This window comes from Xenopus laevis, chromosome 1S, assembly GCF_017654675.1.
Source record: "Xenopus laevis strain J_2021 chromosome 1S, Xenopus_laevis_v10.1, whole genome shotgun sequence".
Taxonomy (NCBI): Eukaryota; Metazoa; Chordata; class Amphibia; order Anura; family Pipidae; genus Xenopus; species Xenopus laevis.
The window spans coordinates 132,594,286-132,612,242 of record NC_054372.1 but is presented as its reverse complement, the minus strand read 5'-3'; the positions used below and the strand labels follow the sequence as shown (position 1 = coordinate 132,612,242).

General features: G+C 38.6%; 1 protein-coding gene across 4 annotated transcripts in view; it reads right to left on the bottom strand.

Annotated features, from left to right (window-relative positions):
* Positions 1–5,894: 5,894 nt before the first annotated feature.
* ndrg2.S (NDRG family member 2 S homeolog) overlaps positions 5,895–17,957 on the bottom strand; it is a 47,643-nt gene continuing 35,580 nt past the window's right edge. For 3 of the 4 annotated variants that reach the window (XM_041573102.1, XM_018233700.2, XM_041573100.1), the window contains exons 14-17: positions 17,595–17,630; positions 15,516–15,567; positions 9,781–9,814; positions 6,755–8,533 (exon numbers count right to left, since the gene is read on the bottom strand). In XM_041573102.1, coding sequence (XP_041429036.1) covers positions 8,362–8,533; positions 9,781–9,814; positions 15,516–15,567; positions 17,595–17,630 — 294 coding nt within the window. In that variant the 3' untranslated portion in view covers positions 6,755–8,361. 4 annotated transcript variants of the gene reach the window in all.

The window sequence follows — 17,957 nt, the reverse complement described above, 5'->3', positions numbered from 1 at the left end:
CATATTCCAGTCTCTTATTCTAATCAGTGCACCCTAGCAACCAGATTGCTGACATTGCAAACTGAAGACCTACTGAATAAAACTAAATAACTTAAAAACCACAAATAATAAAAAATGAAAACCAATTGCAAATTGTGTCGGAATATGACTCTCTACATCATACTAAAAGTTAACTCAAAGGTGAACAACCCCTTTAATAAAGACTTTGCAAATTTAAAATTAAAAGTGTCTTGGTGTTTTTTTTTCGTTAAGTAGAAACAGATTGTTTTAAAAAACATTTTTATGTTACTGGTCCTTTAATAAATAATTCCAAATCCTATTTTATGATGTTAGTCAAGCAAAATAAACTTCACTTGCACTTAACACTGTTATTAAAGCTGGCAATAGATGCAAAGGCAAGCTTTGTATCATGTTCTAACATCTGTACCCCGGCGGATTCAGAACACTTCACACATCCATTCATGACTCTCACAAGTAACACCTGTTTCTAGGAGTTGCATGACACATTGGATACTCTTTGAAGAGTTTTCAGTGACAATATCACTAATGGTACTTCAATGCAATTTGCACCAACATTAACTAAAAAACGGCAGAGACTTGCCTGTCATTTACTAAAACGGACTCTCGCTAGTCTCAGCAGTGGTAAAACGTACCAAATATGGCCCAAGGTTTCTTCGCGGGTGCTAAATATTGAGTAACATCTACACTATTTTATTGGGGTTACTCGTAATGTAATGATTGTTCTTTTATTAAAAGTCAACACTACATTCATTTCTCACATTGTTTTAAACTGAATTCTTTCATATGACTGTAATGTGTGTTGCGCTGGCCCACCAAGAGGATACCCGGTGGGCCCTAGGGAAGAAGTGCGTCTGTGTAGTAATGTGTGTGTGTGTGTGGGGGGGGGAAGTAGTAGTGATATACAGTATCTGTAACTGCGATGGCTTCCAATAGGCCCTGATACACTACTATGACAGCAGGGCAGCCATCAGGGGGGGGACAGGGGGGAGAGTTGTAGGGGGCCCCGAGGGTAAGGGGGGCCCGGCGACGCCACACTTACTTGATTAGCCGGACCCTCCATCTTTCTGAGAGCTGCTGACTTCGGGAAGGCATGGACTTTTAAGGGGCCCTGGCCACCAATTTTCTTATAATGTGGGGGGGGGGGCTTGGTCACCAAATTTTTTTCCTCCTGTGGGGTCCTAGCCATCAATATTTTTTAATGGGGGGGCCCTGGCCACAAATGTTTTTTTATGGGGGGCCCTGACCACCAATATCTTTTTATTTTTTATTAACATGTGGGAACCCTAGCCACCAATATTTTTTTGTTTTTTTACTGTGTGGTGGGGGGCGGACCTGTGGGGTGGGGAGGGTGGACCTGTAGGTGGGGTTTGTGGTGGGCGCAGCCCAGGGGGCCCAGGAAAATTTGTCGTATAGGGCCCTGTGATTTCTGATGGCGGTCCTGTATGACAGTGTCCATACTATACACTATGATACATAAAGGCTTATGTTCAGTCTCAGATTCTGACCGAGTGCCCTTTCTGCCCTATTAGAATACACCACTCCTGAAATAGCACTTGGGACACAAAACCATGTAAAGTGTGCATTTCTACTGTGTGTGTATATCTATCTATCTATCTATATATATACACACGTGTGTGTGTGTGTGTATATCTATCTATCTGTATGTGTGTATGTGTGTATGTGTGTATGTGTGTATGTGTGTATGTGTGTATGTGTGTATGTGTGTATGTGTGTATGTGTGTATGTGTGTATGTGTGTATGTGTGTATGTGTGTATGTGTGTATGTGTGTATGTGTGTATGTGTGTATGTGTGTATATATATATATATATATATATATATATACACACACACACACACACGTGTGTACGTGTGTGTGTGTACGTGTGTTTTTCTAATATTGAAGTTTAAAGTTTCGTTTTCACATTCTCATGCCTCTCTTGGGGTTGGGTCCCAGACTCTCTAACTGTTCTACATTGATACATTTGATATCTTTGTTCCTGCTGAGCAGAATCCCTGAGTTTCATTAAATGTAGCTGTTGGAATGATACAATAGTTGCTAATATCGACAGATGCTGCAAACAATTGCATCAACTAAATGTACAGTATCAAAAGTTCAGAATATGCACATGGATCACTTATTTGCCAGGCTGAAACACCAGAGACAGGAACATCCAACTTTATACTTCAGTTTTGGGAAAACGGTCAAAAATAAAGAAATAGAAAGCAACTGGAAAAAAGTTATATCTGGTGAACAATCTGAAATAACTAAACCGAAAAAGTGTTTGGAATGTGAACAACCTCTTTAAAACATGGATGGGTATATTTTATCTACATATTTTGTTCTTGATGTGCTCAGTAAGCCAAGGGACTATACACTTTAGTACCAGGCCATGTGAGCTGTGTGCCAAGAATAAGCAGGTTCCATGCAGGGAGAGCCAAGCATTCAAAGACTGGCACGGTTTTGCAATGTCCTAATAGCGTCTGGCTTTTGTCAAACCTGCTTAGTGATGCCAATAAATATTATTTGAAGGATCCCTATCCTTTCAAGGGCAAGCGCCCAAACACTGAAAAGGCACAGAGTCCATCTCTTCAGACACCATAATTTACTGTATTGGATTTTCTGCATTTTGCTATTGTTCATTGCTGTACCAACCCCTTTTACATTTCCCGCAGTTGACTTTGCATCAGAGCAAGGCCATATATCAACCTGATCACTGCAGATAAAACTGAAGCAATTATTGATACAAGAATAAATACATTCTGCTTTAATGTTGGGAGCTGACTGGGCTAGTGCAGCTGACAAGGAACACCCTTCGAATTTGGAAGGAAGCCATGTAAAACCTCACATGAATGCTCAAAACACTCACTGTGGCTTCTGCTGCCATCCTCTGGTCAAAAGGGAGAAACAATTTCACCCTTTCCTATTACTCCAATACTGGGCCTTGCTATGCCTGCTATCTTTGTTCTTTACTCATCACATCGGCAATCAGCATAGCTATTCAAAAGTAAGCAGCTACCACATTTTTCAGGTACAGAAATCCATTGCTATTTTGAAACAATTGTTTCTCCATCCTACACTAAAGGCTTGTAAAAGAAAAGAAAATATATGTAGTATATTACAGCAAATTATATTCATCTCATACTTTACAGTGGTGTGAAAAACTATTTGCCCCCTTCCTGATTTCTTATTCTTTTGCATGTTTGTCACACTTAAATGTTTCTGATCATCAAAAACCGTTAACTATTAGTCAAAGATAACATAATTGAACACAAAATGCAGTTTTTAAATGAAGGTTTACATTATTAAGGGAGAAAAAAAACTCCAAATCTACATGGGCCTGTGTGAAAAAGTGATTGCCCCCCTTGTTAAAAAATAACTTAACTGTGGTTTATCACACCTGAGTTCAATTTCAAAGGTTATAAAGCCATTTCTAAAGCTTTGGGACTCCAGCGAACCACAGTGAGAGCCATTATCCACAAATGGCAAAAACATGGAACAGTGGTTAACCTTCCCAGGAGTGGCCGGCCGACCAAAATTACCCCAAGAGCGCTGAGACAACTCATCCGAGAGGCCACAAAAGACCCCAGGACAACATCTAAAGAACTGCAGGCCTCACTTGCCTCAATTAAGGTCAGTGTTCACGACTCCACCATAAGAAAGAGACTGGGCAAAAACGGCCTGCATGGCAGATTTCCAAGGCGCAAACCACTTTTAAGCAAAAAGAACATTAAGGCTCGTCTCAATTTTGCTAAAAAACATCTCAATGATTGGCAAGACTTTTGGGAAAATACCTTGTGGACCGACGAGACAAAAGTTGAACTTTTTGGAAGGTGCGCGTCCCGTTACATCTGGCGTAAAAGTAACACAGCATTTCAGAAAAAGAACATCATACCAACAGTAAAACATGGTGGTGGTAGTGTGATGGTCTGGGGTTGTTTTGCTGCTTCAGGACCTGGAAGACTTGCTCTGATAGATGGAACCATGAATTCTACTGTCTACCAAAAAATCCTGAAGGAGAATGTCCGGCCATCTGTTCGTCAACTCAAGCTGAAGCGATCTTGGGTGCTGCAGCAGGACAATGACCCAAAACACACCAGCAAATCCACCTCTGAATGGCTGAAGAAAAACAAAATGAAGACTTTGGAGTGGCCTAGTCAAAGTCCTGACCAGAACCATATTGAGATGTTGTGGCATGACCTTAAAAAGGCGGTTCATGCTAGAAAACCCTCAAATAAAGCTGAATTACAACAATTCTGCAAAGATGAGTGGGCCAAAATTCCTCCAGAGCGATGTAAAAGACTCGTTGCAAGTTATCGCAAACGCTTGATTGCAGTTATTGCTGCTAAGGGTGGCCCAACCAGTTATTAGGTTCAGGGGGCAATTACTTTTTCACACAGGTTTGGATTTCTTTTCTCCCTAAATAATAAAAACCCTCATTTAAAAACTGCATTTTGTGTTTACTTGTGTTATCTTTGACTAATAGTTAAATGTGTTTGATGATCAGAAACATTTTGTGTGACAAACATGCAAAAGAATAAGAAATCAGGAAGGGGGCAAATAGTTTTTCACACCACTGTATATAATTTGGTGATTTAAATTTTTATATCAAGAAGGCTTTTAGACCTTACAATGCGACTAGCTGCAATTTTGATGTAATTGTCCTCTAAGGCTTATGGCACACAAGCCTGAATCTGGGCCTGTTGTCAAAGGCAAGCAGAGGATCAGCTCTTATGCAGCAATTGGCCCTTACCTTGCTTCCGGAATCATTAGGTCGACATGGGTGCAGGCACATGTAGTGGATTTTGGCTCTGAGATCCACAGCATGTGCTTGCACCCTACCTGACACAATGCAGGCAAGGTATGGGGCTGATTGCTGCATTATACAGTTGTGTTCAGAATAAAAGCAGTCTAAAATCACTAACCTGTTTTTGGTAGAAACTATATTTCTACATGCCAAATAATTAACTAATAGCTGTAGTAGAGTAAGAGAAACCCAACAGCCATAACATGCATGCTGCTAATTCTGTGTAATTGAATCATTAATTAAGGTTTATTCCAAATAATAGCAGTGTAGAGTTCAGTTAGTGAGGTCATTCATTCTGTGAAAAAACTGGTGTCAATTATGGCCCTTATTTAAGGAAGGAACAGGGGAGCTCCACCAATGAGGCGAGCAGGGGTGCTTCGCCAATGAGGCGTAACTAAGAGCAATTGCGCTCTCTGAACTAAGTGACACGGACTCACCTCTAAAGGTGAGTGCCGTGGGGAGTGCATTTCTCTCTGAAAATCTCAGTAAAATGGCTTGTTCCAGACATTGTTCAGAAGAACAGCGTACTTTGACTAAAAAGTTGACTGGAGAGGGCAAAACACAAAGAAGTGCAGAGAATGATAGGCTACTCAGCTAAAATGATCTCAAATGCTTTAAAATGACAACCAAAACCTGAAAGATGTGGAAGAATAGGGAAAACTACCATACAAATGAAGAAGAATACAAGTATCATCTAGGATGGCATAAGAAAGGACTGCAAGGAGCCACAAAATGTCCCAGACCTTAATCCAAAACAAAACTTGTGGGTGACATCAAAAATGCTGTTTCCTAGACAAAACCAAGAAAATACAGAAGAATTGTGGAATGTAACAGGTGCCAAAAGTTGGTTGACTCCATATAACACAGATGTGCAGCAGTTCTCAGAAACACTTCTTATACAACTAAATATTAGTTCAGTGATTCAAAGGAAAACAAAATCTTGAAACATTTCTCAGTTTATACAGTGAATGAATTTGTAAAGAAGAATGAAGACACTGCTATTTTTTGGAACAGCGTAATATTCTCTTTTCTTCACTTTCTGTAAAAGAAAACACAGATTTGATCAATTTTTCTTTATGTTTTTATTTGAAATAGAATGTGCAGTGTTCCCAATGCATTTGTGTGTTTGGAAATAAAGGCTTTTTTGAGCTTTATTCACTTTTTTTTAGTGATTTTAGACTGCTATTATTCTGAACACAACTGTATAATTCCTTGATGTTCTGTACAATGAGAGCCGGTAAACTGTTCCACAAACAAACTGATTGTAAAGGTTTTTTATACTGTAGATATAAAAAATGTATGACCAAATCTGGAGTGTATTGAGGTAGAAATGGTTATAACAAAAAGGCAGAGCTCTTGACTGGTTAAAATCACAACAAATTCTATGGTAAAATTTGCATAAGCATTATACATATGAGATATTCTGCAATTAAACATAACGTATAGGCTAGGGCCAGACAGGGCTGCAATCATTTCAGCCCCTCACTGCTAGCAGGATCCTCTTCTTGTTTCACCCTCAGAAGCCTTGTGTTGGCTCCTGCATGAACAGACTTGTTGGATTTTGCTGCAAAATGCAAAGTCTGGTGTTTATTTGCCAAAATCTGCTGAGTGTGTTGGTGCCGGAGTTATTATATGGCTTCTGGACGTGAAACAAGAAGAGGACACTGCTAGTTTGGAAGTAAAGGCTTTTTTGAGCTTTGTTAACTTTTTTTTTTAACACTGATTTTATTCTGCACACAACTTGTTAGATAGATACAGTAGATACATATGACTCACAATACTCTTGACGTTCAGTTCTTGCTGTTTTTCAGTACTCTTTTTTTGAATTAACTGTTAGAGAAAATCCGACACCTATCATAGGTACAGTATATAAGAGTAACTGAAGCGTGAACTGCAAAAGAATTTGTAGGCATAAATGACAAAATGATTGATGTTAATTAACATTTTATTTTTCAGTTTCAGGAAAAAAAAATAACTAACAGAAAAATAAAAGAGAACAAAATGAATCATATGCAGGGAGCCCTCCAAATATCCAAAGTGATGCTGTTCCTCTATGAACAGAGCACTATTCTGGATCTGTCTCACAACTGCACTCAAAGCTGCATCTACTTAGGTAAAGGGAATCCGTTATAGACATAATTTTGCTAGACCTACGGTGCCTTAAAACCAAGCCTGTTATTGAGGTTATTAAGCTTATATATGAAGCAACAGGATGAATGGGGGACATTATGACAAGCAACAGGCGAGTCTACAGTTAAGGGTCAGCGGGGACTTGGGATAAATTTTAGGATGAGCTCTACAAACACAACATGCGGATATTTGCTTTGGGATTTTGGAAATTGATTACATGAAGCAATAGAGGTTACAGGAAGCCACAATATAAATTGGCAAAAATTCTAAGTACAGGCCATATGAAAGTTTACACAAATTTCCAGCCTTTATGGGCAGATGTTATATGAGGGAACAGGAGGAATTATAGGAATCCACTGTATGAAGTAAAAGAAAAAGATCTGTAAGTGGAGCAATATCATTGGCACAGCAGCAGAAATATGGAGCAAAAGCAGCAAATGGTGTTCGCAGGAACAATGAGACAAAATGACAAACATAAATGTCCAGTTGACCAGTATCAAACTTACTTATAACTTGGGAAGATGCTTAATAGGAAGTAATGAGTTTGCAAGCACCCCACAATGAACCTTCTTTCTGCCTACTTAGGGAGATAAGAAACCATATCACCTTTTTCCTTTTCCCCCGCATACCCTAGCTTTTATTTTACATACATGTTTACTTAAAAAGCCTGCAAATACTTTTTAATCCTCCCCCTAAGACTCATGTTTGTAACCCTGAGTAAGTGGCATCAGGGACTGTGATTGCATTATGGAGCCAATCAAAGCAAGCTGAAGGATGTGAGAACTATTTAAAAATAACAGCACAAATTTGTGCATAGTTGCTTAATAGTACCTCTTTGTAACTGAGAACTGCTCTCTGTTACCAGCTTACAGTAACCTCAAATCATAACATTTGCCCTAAAATAAGTATTCCAGTGGTTGTACCTATAACATCTCTCCCCTCCTCCCCACAACTCTGACTTCCCCATTAACTCTCTTGGTCACAAAGTGTCATGTTATCCCCAGGTTAAACCTATTATTATATACATGGCAGGGAGAGCAAAGAAGCCAGTCAGGTTACGGAGAACAATTTAGTGGCAAAAGGCAAAGTCACATGTGAGGAGCTGTCTCAAGCTAGTCTGTCTGGCAGAGAGTATAAAAGGGCAGACAGGTAATAAGAAATACACAAAAAAAACATTGAAAATTGAAGGAGATAGAGAAAAAGACAACTCTAAAGTAAGCAAGCCAGTCTAAAGTAAAGGAGGGGGAAACAGTAAATATAAACAGACATCTAGTTATCTCACATGTGACTTTTGGGTTTGTTTTTAGTGTAACTAATTAGCATTATTAGCTCCGCCCCCAACGGGACAGATAAAATGCTCTTTCCCCTCAGACAGAGGTCAGGCAGGGTGTGGGAAGGGGGTGATCACAGGTCGCCAGGTTCACGGCCCTTCAGCAGGTCACTTCTGCCAGGGGAGCTGGAGGTCCTCCCCCCGACTCGCTGCTCTGGGACAAGGTGCGAGAACGTGAGCGATTCCCCTCGCTGGAGAGAGAAGCGGTGCGAGAGCGCGACAGACGAGTCATGACCGAGGAAGCCACTGAAATGAATTGAATAGAAAAAGAGTAGTGAGAAAAAGAAATGGGGGAGTAAATTATACATTACACCAGAAAAAAAAACCATATAAATAGGGTTGCCATCTGTCCATTTTCACCAAGATGGTCTAGTTTTCAAATACATGTACTCATTTCTAAATTAGGAAATCCAAACATGACGTGCATGACATGGCGATCAGTCAATCATTGAATCATAGCCCGACCCATGATGTCGCTGGCCCAGCTTACCCCCCATATCATTGGCCCACCCACAAAACATCACCACCCTAGACTTTGACACGTAAAAAGGTGGCAACCCCAAATACAAACCAGTTCTGGACTGAGATTCAAAACAGGCCCTGGAATTTCAAGTACACAGAGCTCAATTAGCGCCCCACAGGTCCACTATATAATGACTGTCTATGGCATCTTACAGCAGCCTCTCTGGCATTTACTAGAATCTACAGATTGGACCTTATATATTCAGGAGAATATACAATCCAACTTCCCCATTTTTCCCTTGTGTAGTTACAAAAAATAAATACATTAAAATCAAAGGAACACTGATATTAACTCTGAAATTACCCCCAATATATTACTTTTGTTACACATCACATCTCCAAGATTGCTGCTACAAGTGTAGAGGAAATCACCCAATTACAAAGTGGAGGTTAGACTCTATATTGTTCTGTCCAAGGGGACTAACAGCTGTCATACTGGTCCTCAGAGTATTCATCTCAATCTCATCCATACAAGGATACAGTGGCCGAATCACCAAGGACAATGGTAATGTTGCCATATCTTTACTGTGTGTTTATTAGGCATGGAAGTACTGAACACAAAACCAAATCCTCTTCTGTTTATGTTTAAGGCAATGAATACATTGATGACATTCAAGATATACAAAACAAGATGGCTGGCGCAGTTGGATCTCGCACTCAGGCTAGGAATAAGACAGCAGCTAGGAATAAGTGAGAGCCATGCTGCCAGGTGGTAGGTGAACAATAACAAGCTAGACAGGGGCCAGTACTGCAGACTCTAGGTTAATACAGACCCCACTAGTCAAATAAAAAAAATCAATACATGATACATACACACACACACACACACACATACGTATATATGCATTATAAAGGGCAAGGTGCGTGTTTCATGCCCAGGGGATTTGTGAAACATTTGGTGAAAAGTGGGAGCAGAAGTGCAGGGGTAAGCATCAAGGTTGGTGGACAAAATTCTTCAGAAGATACTTCACCCCATACTGCGCTTCTTATCCAGAATGTGGGGGACTGGAGAGAAGAGACAGCAAGACAAAAATGAGAACTGCTTGAACCAATGAGAAAGGAGAAGGTGGGGAGTTTCTTTGGTGATGAGTTGGAAGGACTTGGAGAAGGTCAGAAAAACAGTGGTCATGGTAATCTCTGGTAAACTGAAGAGCTTGAATTCATACTATATAGAGACACTGATGTCTCCTCACCGAACTCCACTTCTTACAATCTCTCAGTAGCCACAAATGTTGAGGGATTTCACAACTGAAGTTCAGTATGAGACAGCTGTAAGTTTGGCATCTCAAGGATAGAGCTTATCTAGATCTTACAAAGCTGAAAAAGAGTGTAAGGGTGCTACAGAGTGCTTCATTGCCTGATGGGAAATTGCAGTGAATCCTGCCCCTTCACATTGTGGAGTCACAGCATGTAAAATACATGTGCCAATACCAGGTAATCGCTTAAAAATGCCTCCTTCCATAGTTACCCAAGATGTGGCTTGGCCCCCAGAGACTGTCTCAAAGATAACATGTGATGTAAATGTTCTTCAGCATATCAACCATTTTTTGGTCAGCTTTTTGCCTTGTTTCACTGCGGTGTGGGGCTTTTTGGGATCATTTACCAACTATAAGTAACTATAATTAAACCTAGTAGAACTGTTTTGCCACCAATATGGATGTATTCAGTTCAGTTACCAGTGGCGGAACTACTGGGGGAGCAGGGGGTGCGAGCGAGCCATACGGAGGGGGGCAGGGCCCGGCTGCGCGTCACGCACTAGGGCCCGCCCCCCCTCAAGGATTGCTACTGTCAGTTACCATCAAGTACAATGTACTGTTACTATTAGCGAAAAGGAAATAGTTTTTAAAAATTAGAATTCTTTGTTTAAAATGGACTTCCTCTAATTTGGAGCTTTCTGTATAAGGGATAAGCACATAATGCTGTAAAAACAGAAAAAGTCAATGCATTATGCACATTATGGAAAAATGCTTTGCGTTTCCCTATTTCCATTTTTAAATGAACATAGTTATTTGCACTAGTACAGCATTATTACCTAACTTTATAAACAGCTGGGAACAATCCAATGAACTGATTGGTTGGTAATTGGATAAATTGCACATTGGCAAAGAATTAAAATGGTGAGAGATTAGATACTTTACAAAGGTAAAGGCTGGATACCTATTTTGAACATGATTAGAATGCAATAATTAATGATATAAACACAAATACTGTTTAACTACAGACCAAAGATCCTTATACAGTTGAAGGGGGTTCTTCATGTTACTAGCCTCATGAGAGAGCATTAGAATTTTCTCCACCAGTAGTTTTCTATTGGAAAAGGGTATTATGTGGTTCACCTTCCAACAACTAGTTGTTTTCAGATAGATCACCAGAAATAATGACTTTTTCCAATGACTTTCTATTTTCTATGTGTCACCGTTTTTCTAATATTGAAGTGTAAAGCGTAATTTTTCACCTTCTGAAGCAACCCTGGGAGTGGGGGTCGCCGACCCTGTAAACTGTTCTAATGGATACATTTGTTATCTTTGTTCTTGCTGAGCAGAATCTCTGGGTTTCATTACAGGCAGAACTGATACAATAGTTGCTAATACTCCAGAGATGCTGCTGAGAAATGTTTAGTGTCTGCACCTGAATTACTGAGCTGCCAGACTCAAACACCAGAGACACGAACATTCAACTTTAAACTTAGATTTTGGAAAAACAGTAAAAAACAAATAATGGAAAGTAATTGAAAAAAGTCTATTTCTGGGGAACAATCTTAAAACAACTGAACTGAAAAAAAGTGTTTGGAAGGTCAACAACCTGTTTAAAGCATTTTATTTTGCAATATGTCTGTGAATGTATTTATCCCACACAAAAAAACAATTACAGGAAGCCATACAAGGACCAACACATATGGTCCACAGCTGAGCTAAAAGCATTAAAAGGACCATACACATGTATAGCCACCTTTGTATTGTTCTCTTTGTCCTGGATGAGAACCCAAATGTTCAGAGAACACCAGGAAGTGAGCAGGGCAGATCATCCTAGATCCACAAAATTGCAAATGTATTTGTAGAAAATGCTCCCTGACTGGTAGACAAACCCAGAATGGTTTAAACAGGTCCGAGTTGGGTCCAATATCCATCAACATACACAATACAGTATATGACTTACAGATGTACTATAGTTCTAAGAGGTAGAATTATCACATTTTCCCTGAGTTTCCAGATTATCCCATAAACTATTGTTGCCCCCATAAACTATTGTGTGCAGATTTTTCCAGATTTGTGATTTTGCTTTAAACACTGAACTAAATCCATTTCAACTGGTGATTGTTCTGAAGTTTGAACAACTGTGAAAAAAAATTCAACCTGAGGGGAAATATTTGAAATTTGAACCAAAAATACATCTGCCGAAAAGAAATGATGCATTCCAAAATTAATTGTTTAGCTAGCAATTGTTTCCATTAAGTTTCTGTTTAGAACCAAATTTGGGTGACTATGGAGGTGTTTACAGTTTTGTGTCCACGGTTGAAAGGTGCCGGAAAGCGCTCTAAGATCAAACGAGATGAAAACACAGACAACTTAAACCATTGGATTTATGTTTCTGAAATTTAATGTCCCCCATTATATGCAGCTACTTGTGTTAAGCACTCCCTCCCTGTCATGTTTAAGACTGCAAACAAATTACTGACAGTTGCTGCTCACCCTTACCCCACATTACAGAGCTTCTTTTTATCTCTCCCCCCCCCCCCCCGAGAAGTGAACAGGGGGAGACAGCTTAACGGAAATCTAAACCTCAAAAAATTAATTGATGTGAAACATACTTAGGCTGCTTCTGAGCACTGCTGTAATTTACATTAATTTTCGATTTTTAGCGCTTTGAGGTATTTTCAGTTTTAGGGGGTAATAAAATAAAAGGCATTAAGTATGCCCAGGAGCCTAACCCATAGCAACCAATCAGCAGGTAGCATTTATTGACACCTGTTTAAGCAAACATCTTATTGGTTGCAATGGGTTACTGCTCCTGGGCAAACGTAATGCCTTTATTACATATGGGGTTTAGACTGAAATACTAGGCTTTTGGATTAACTAAGAACTCTAGCTCAGACTATACTGCACATGCATTGACAGTAAACATTTCTTAAATGCTTACCTATAAACACTACCGTAACGCTGAAAGCCTGGTACTAGCAGTCTTAATCTGTTAGTAAATACTGAAAGTGCTCAGAGGACTGCTGAGTAAGCTTACATGAATTTATTTTTTTGGGGTTTAACTCTGCAAACACCAGGGACTAGTAGAAATGTTACTAAAGCACACTGGTGCAGTACACTACAATGAATTAATACTGGGTCTATTTGTTATGCTGTGTAAAACAAAACTCAGCCCAGGGTATCAGGTAAGTGAATACCATCAATGAGGGGTGCCTTATTTTGGCATCCACCAGTGATTATTGCCTTTCCTTCTCCTTTAAGAAAACCTCCATTGTGAGCCCCAAGCCAGAATGTGATGTAGGTACAGAGGACATGTCAGCCAATCCTACATCACAGACATACATCAGCATAATAAGTTATATGGGGCAGTGGTTAACTCTGTTTGCATAAATGTGCCCCAAAATGGCTGTATGCACCAGGTTCTTCCTCTGTTTGGAGGTGGCATAGAGCTCGCTAAGAAGATTTACTTTGAGTCTAGCTAACTAATTAAAACTGAACAAAAATTCTGAACATAAGTTACACTAATTTGCAATCATCTGTAAACAAATTTCAAATAAGTTTTAGATACTGTTTGGGTCAGTACTGGCATTGATCAAATCCAACCTTTGACAAAAGTGCCTTACAGAAAACAGTCCAAAAATGGGGCCTCTAGATGCTGGATGAGACAGAAGATATGTTGAATCATTGCTCACGATGATTCCCAAAATGTCACAGTACAAAAGATAAAATATAGCAGAGCATTCTAATCTTGCAGTCGTACTTCTCTCTCTATATAAAAAACATGCCTCAGTGCTAAGGGAATGGTTAAAATAAATTCAGTTATGAAAGCAAATGGAACAGACTTTCCTGCAGATGTGAATTCTGAATGCATAAGTACTGTTTGCTGGTTTCTCTCCATAAACAAAGAAAAACAGCATATGAAAATGATTGATCCCTATGAATCAGTGCTTTATAACACCTCCGTTGAAAGAAAGAATAGTTTTCAAGCATTTTCTAGTGAACTAAAATTTTTGTATTATTGCTCGTAACTGTATCTGCTCTAAAGAACAAATTTTCAGTTATATTCTAGGCATAGTTAAGGCCATTCCAAAACCTTTATCTCCTTCCTCCAAAAACTCTCCAAGCTCAATATTACTCATCATTAGGGGGCACATTTATCAAAGGTTAGAATTTCAAATTCATGTGAGTAGTTGCTCAAATATTCCAACTCTATGCTTGTTTACCCATTGGCTATGCAGCGTTAAACATCTATCATTTCTTCATATGGAACCTAAAATCTGGTTTTGATTTGTGAAGCCATAGATCACTGCCAAATCTGCTCACGAGTTTATCTTGTTACACGATTGATACATGATTTCTTGGACACAACTGTCCTATTTTATATGAGCAAGGCTTTAGTCTATAGCTCTGTAGAGAGTCATGGCCCCAGGGCAAACAATCAGATTAAGCCAGATATCACCAACTTTAGTTGGGCATATAGGGGAAAAGATCTGCTTGTTTGGAGACCTTACCAAACGAGCAGTTCTTATAGAGTATGGCTAGCTTTAGTTGTTATTAGCCCTTAAATCCATTTGGCTTTAGTCTCCACTCTCTTATACTTCCTGGAACACAAAACAAAGTATTTGATCCCCATATTTCAGCCTAACCAACATTTAAAGGGGACTCGTCACCGAAAAAAATGATTAAAAATCCTATTTTATCACATTAGTCAAGCAAAAAATTTACTTTAATTACGCTATATAAATTATTTGAATCTTGTTTCCTTCAGTCTGGGAATTCATAATTATAGCAAGCAGGCAGGAGCCATTTTGTGGAAGGGCAGACAATATTTGATTGATAGATGAGATAGATGCGATTTTAAATGAGTTTAAAACAGCTATGAATGCTTTAATAAAAAATAGAAATTGGATTTCATGTTTATTTTGAAAAGGACTTTTATTATACAGATTTTTGTGTCTGGGTGACAGGTCCACTTTAAGCTGGTTACCCTGATCCAGTGGTGTTATCCATTGTCAGGCTGGACCCACCATTTTGCATCCATTGACTTTAAATACAGTATGTGAAAACATCCCACAGATATGATTAAAACAAAAGCACAGCACATTTTTAAGGGAGTCAGACGTTTTTTGGAGTTCTGTTAAACACGGGCCATTTGCAGTTTATGCTGCTTGCCCACATTTTGAAACGCTATTTATTTTGCTAAAATGGGCAGAAATCAATGTTTAAGAAAAAAAAAGCTTTCTAACAGAATGATGATTTCAATTTAAAAGGGTCAAGGAAACAATGAGCTATAAAGCCTACCAGTGACATTTTTTTTATGTTCAGGACAAAATCATTTAAGCTGCAACTGAAGCCACAACATAAACCATGCAATGCAGCAATACCCTGATTACATCTCAGAAGCAGATCACAGTTTCCAAAGAAATTACAAAGCGAAGGCATAAATAACGAAAAATGGACTACACGAGAACCTACTAGTTCTATATCGATATACAATCAGAAATACTCACTGTATCCCATGCCCTGCACAAAATATTTGAATGCTTCAGTCATTTTTCCAGGCTGTAACAAAATTAAAAGTAAAAGAATAAAGTGAGGGGAAAACATAGCAATAATTGCAACTAAGTATGGGTATGGCACCTGTTAGCCAGAATGCTCGAGACCTGTGGCCTTCCAGATAAGGCATCTTCCCATAATAGAACATATTCTAGGTCTACTAAAATATAATTTAAACATTAAATAAACCAAATAAGATTGTTTTGCCTTTGTTAGGATCCAGTACAAGGTAGTTTTATTATTACAGAGAAAAAGGAAATTATTTTAAAAAATTTGTAGTATTCAATTAAAATGGCATCTATGGGAGATGACCTTTTCGCAATTCAGAGCTTTCTGAATAACGGGTCCAACAGCTGTAATTGGAAACTACTGAATTGAGTGTTTCTCAAATAGTAAGTAATTAAAAGAGAAAAGTTACTTTTACTGTGCAAAGAAAAGTTTGACCTATTCATGATATTTCAGTTGGCATTCAGTGTTATTATAAGGTTGCTGGTGGCCTGTATAAAGTTTCTGTCTGTTGTGAGTGTTTGCAATGAAGAGTAAGCTCCAACAACTATATAGCCATGAAAATTCTAAAAAGTATAGTTGCAGAACTAATAATATAAAATGAAGACCACTTGCAGATGTGTTGAATACTACTGTTATACTAACTGTTCATTTTAAGTTGAATTCAATACAAATGTGCTCGTTTGTATCACATGACTATCATTTATACCATATTACTAGGCAGGGCCAGAGTTATTTGTGTTTGTTGTATTGCTCAAGTATTAATATTGTCTGTGCTGTATTTTGTATGGAACAAAAGGTAACATTAATGGTACATAGGAATTCCTCCTTAACGACACATAGCAATTCCCTTAGACTGTGCCAAAACATTTTTTTTTTTTTCAGGAGTATTATTGCTATGCTACTCCACTGCAGTACATTTTACATGGTGCACGTCTGTTGCGATGATTTGTATTAAATTTTAGATGCAACAATGCAGTTTACACAGTTTTTCTGTTACTGTTACATAAGGCTACTTGATCAGTTGAATATTCAAGGACAAGTCTAGCATATCCAGCTGGGGGATGAACTCAATGAAATTGAAATGCAATCAGTGCGCCCCTGCAACATGCATTTATTGGAAGTATCCCTGAATTTTTAAGTGGTCTGGTTATCTCATGTTTACAGCAGTGTAGCCTATAATATGACAGATTTATTTGTGCTGTTGCAGTAACAAGGTTGGGTTGTGGTAATACCAAAAACCTATGAAAGCAGAAGTAACATAATAAGTGTGTATCAGATTAAATAACCCATAGAGAACAAATCAGATGTTTGCTTGCTAAGTAAATGTTACTTGCTGATTTGTCACTATGGGCTACTACACCTGGTGAAAATTGGCATTGCACAGGGCCGATATACTTTATTTGGAAATTGACAGAGCTCTGTTTCAATCTAAACATGCTTTGATGATATTACTAGGCAGCTGTATGTGTGAATGGTGCACATTCAGACTTGCGTAATACAGCAGGCCATACTGTGTTGAAGTTTGTAACATGGCAAACACTTACTTATCTTTTATGGCACTATAGCTTCAATTATTCCAAACCAAAATATATGTAGAATACAGGGTTTATTATAGGTTGAATTCTGAACTACTACTATGCAGATAGTGTTGGCGTGTAGTTTCCAAAATCATGGTTTATATACAGTTAGGACCATAAATCTTTGGACAGAGACAACTAATTTTGGTTCTGTAAATCACGACAAGGAATTTTAAATGAAACAACTCAGATGCAGTTGAACTGCAGACTTTCAGCTTTAATTCAGTGGGCTGAACAAAAAGAGTGCATAAATATGTGAGGAACGAAAGCTGTTTTAACACAATCACTTAATTTCAGAAAAAAAGTTGTCTCTGCCCAAATATTTATGGGCGTGTGTGTGTGTGTGTGTGTGTGGATATATATATATAGATATATAGATATAATGTAGGATTGTGCTGTGTTTCAGTTTGTTCATGCTTCTTCTGTATTATTAAAACAAGATTTTACCTGTGTTATCTGAGGTTGTCCACCAGAGTCCGCCATCTTAACAAACAAAAGCGGGATTATACAGTAAGTCTTTATAGTTTTCCCTTTAAATTCATTCCTCCATCCCAATGTTGTTGTGAAGAACGACTCCCAGACCCTACAGGGCCCCAACAGCTATACTATCTAAGGCAGGGCAATCCTATTTTCTCCAGTTTCTATAAAGGAACAGTAACAGTACAAAATAAGAGCAGTTTATTGCAATTACAATATAATGTAGTGTTGCCCTGCATTTGCACAACTTGGGTGTTTGTAATACTATAGTTTATAGAACACGCTATGTAGCCATGGGGGCAGCTATTCCCTGGACAGGTTACATAGCAGATA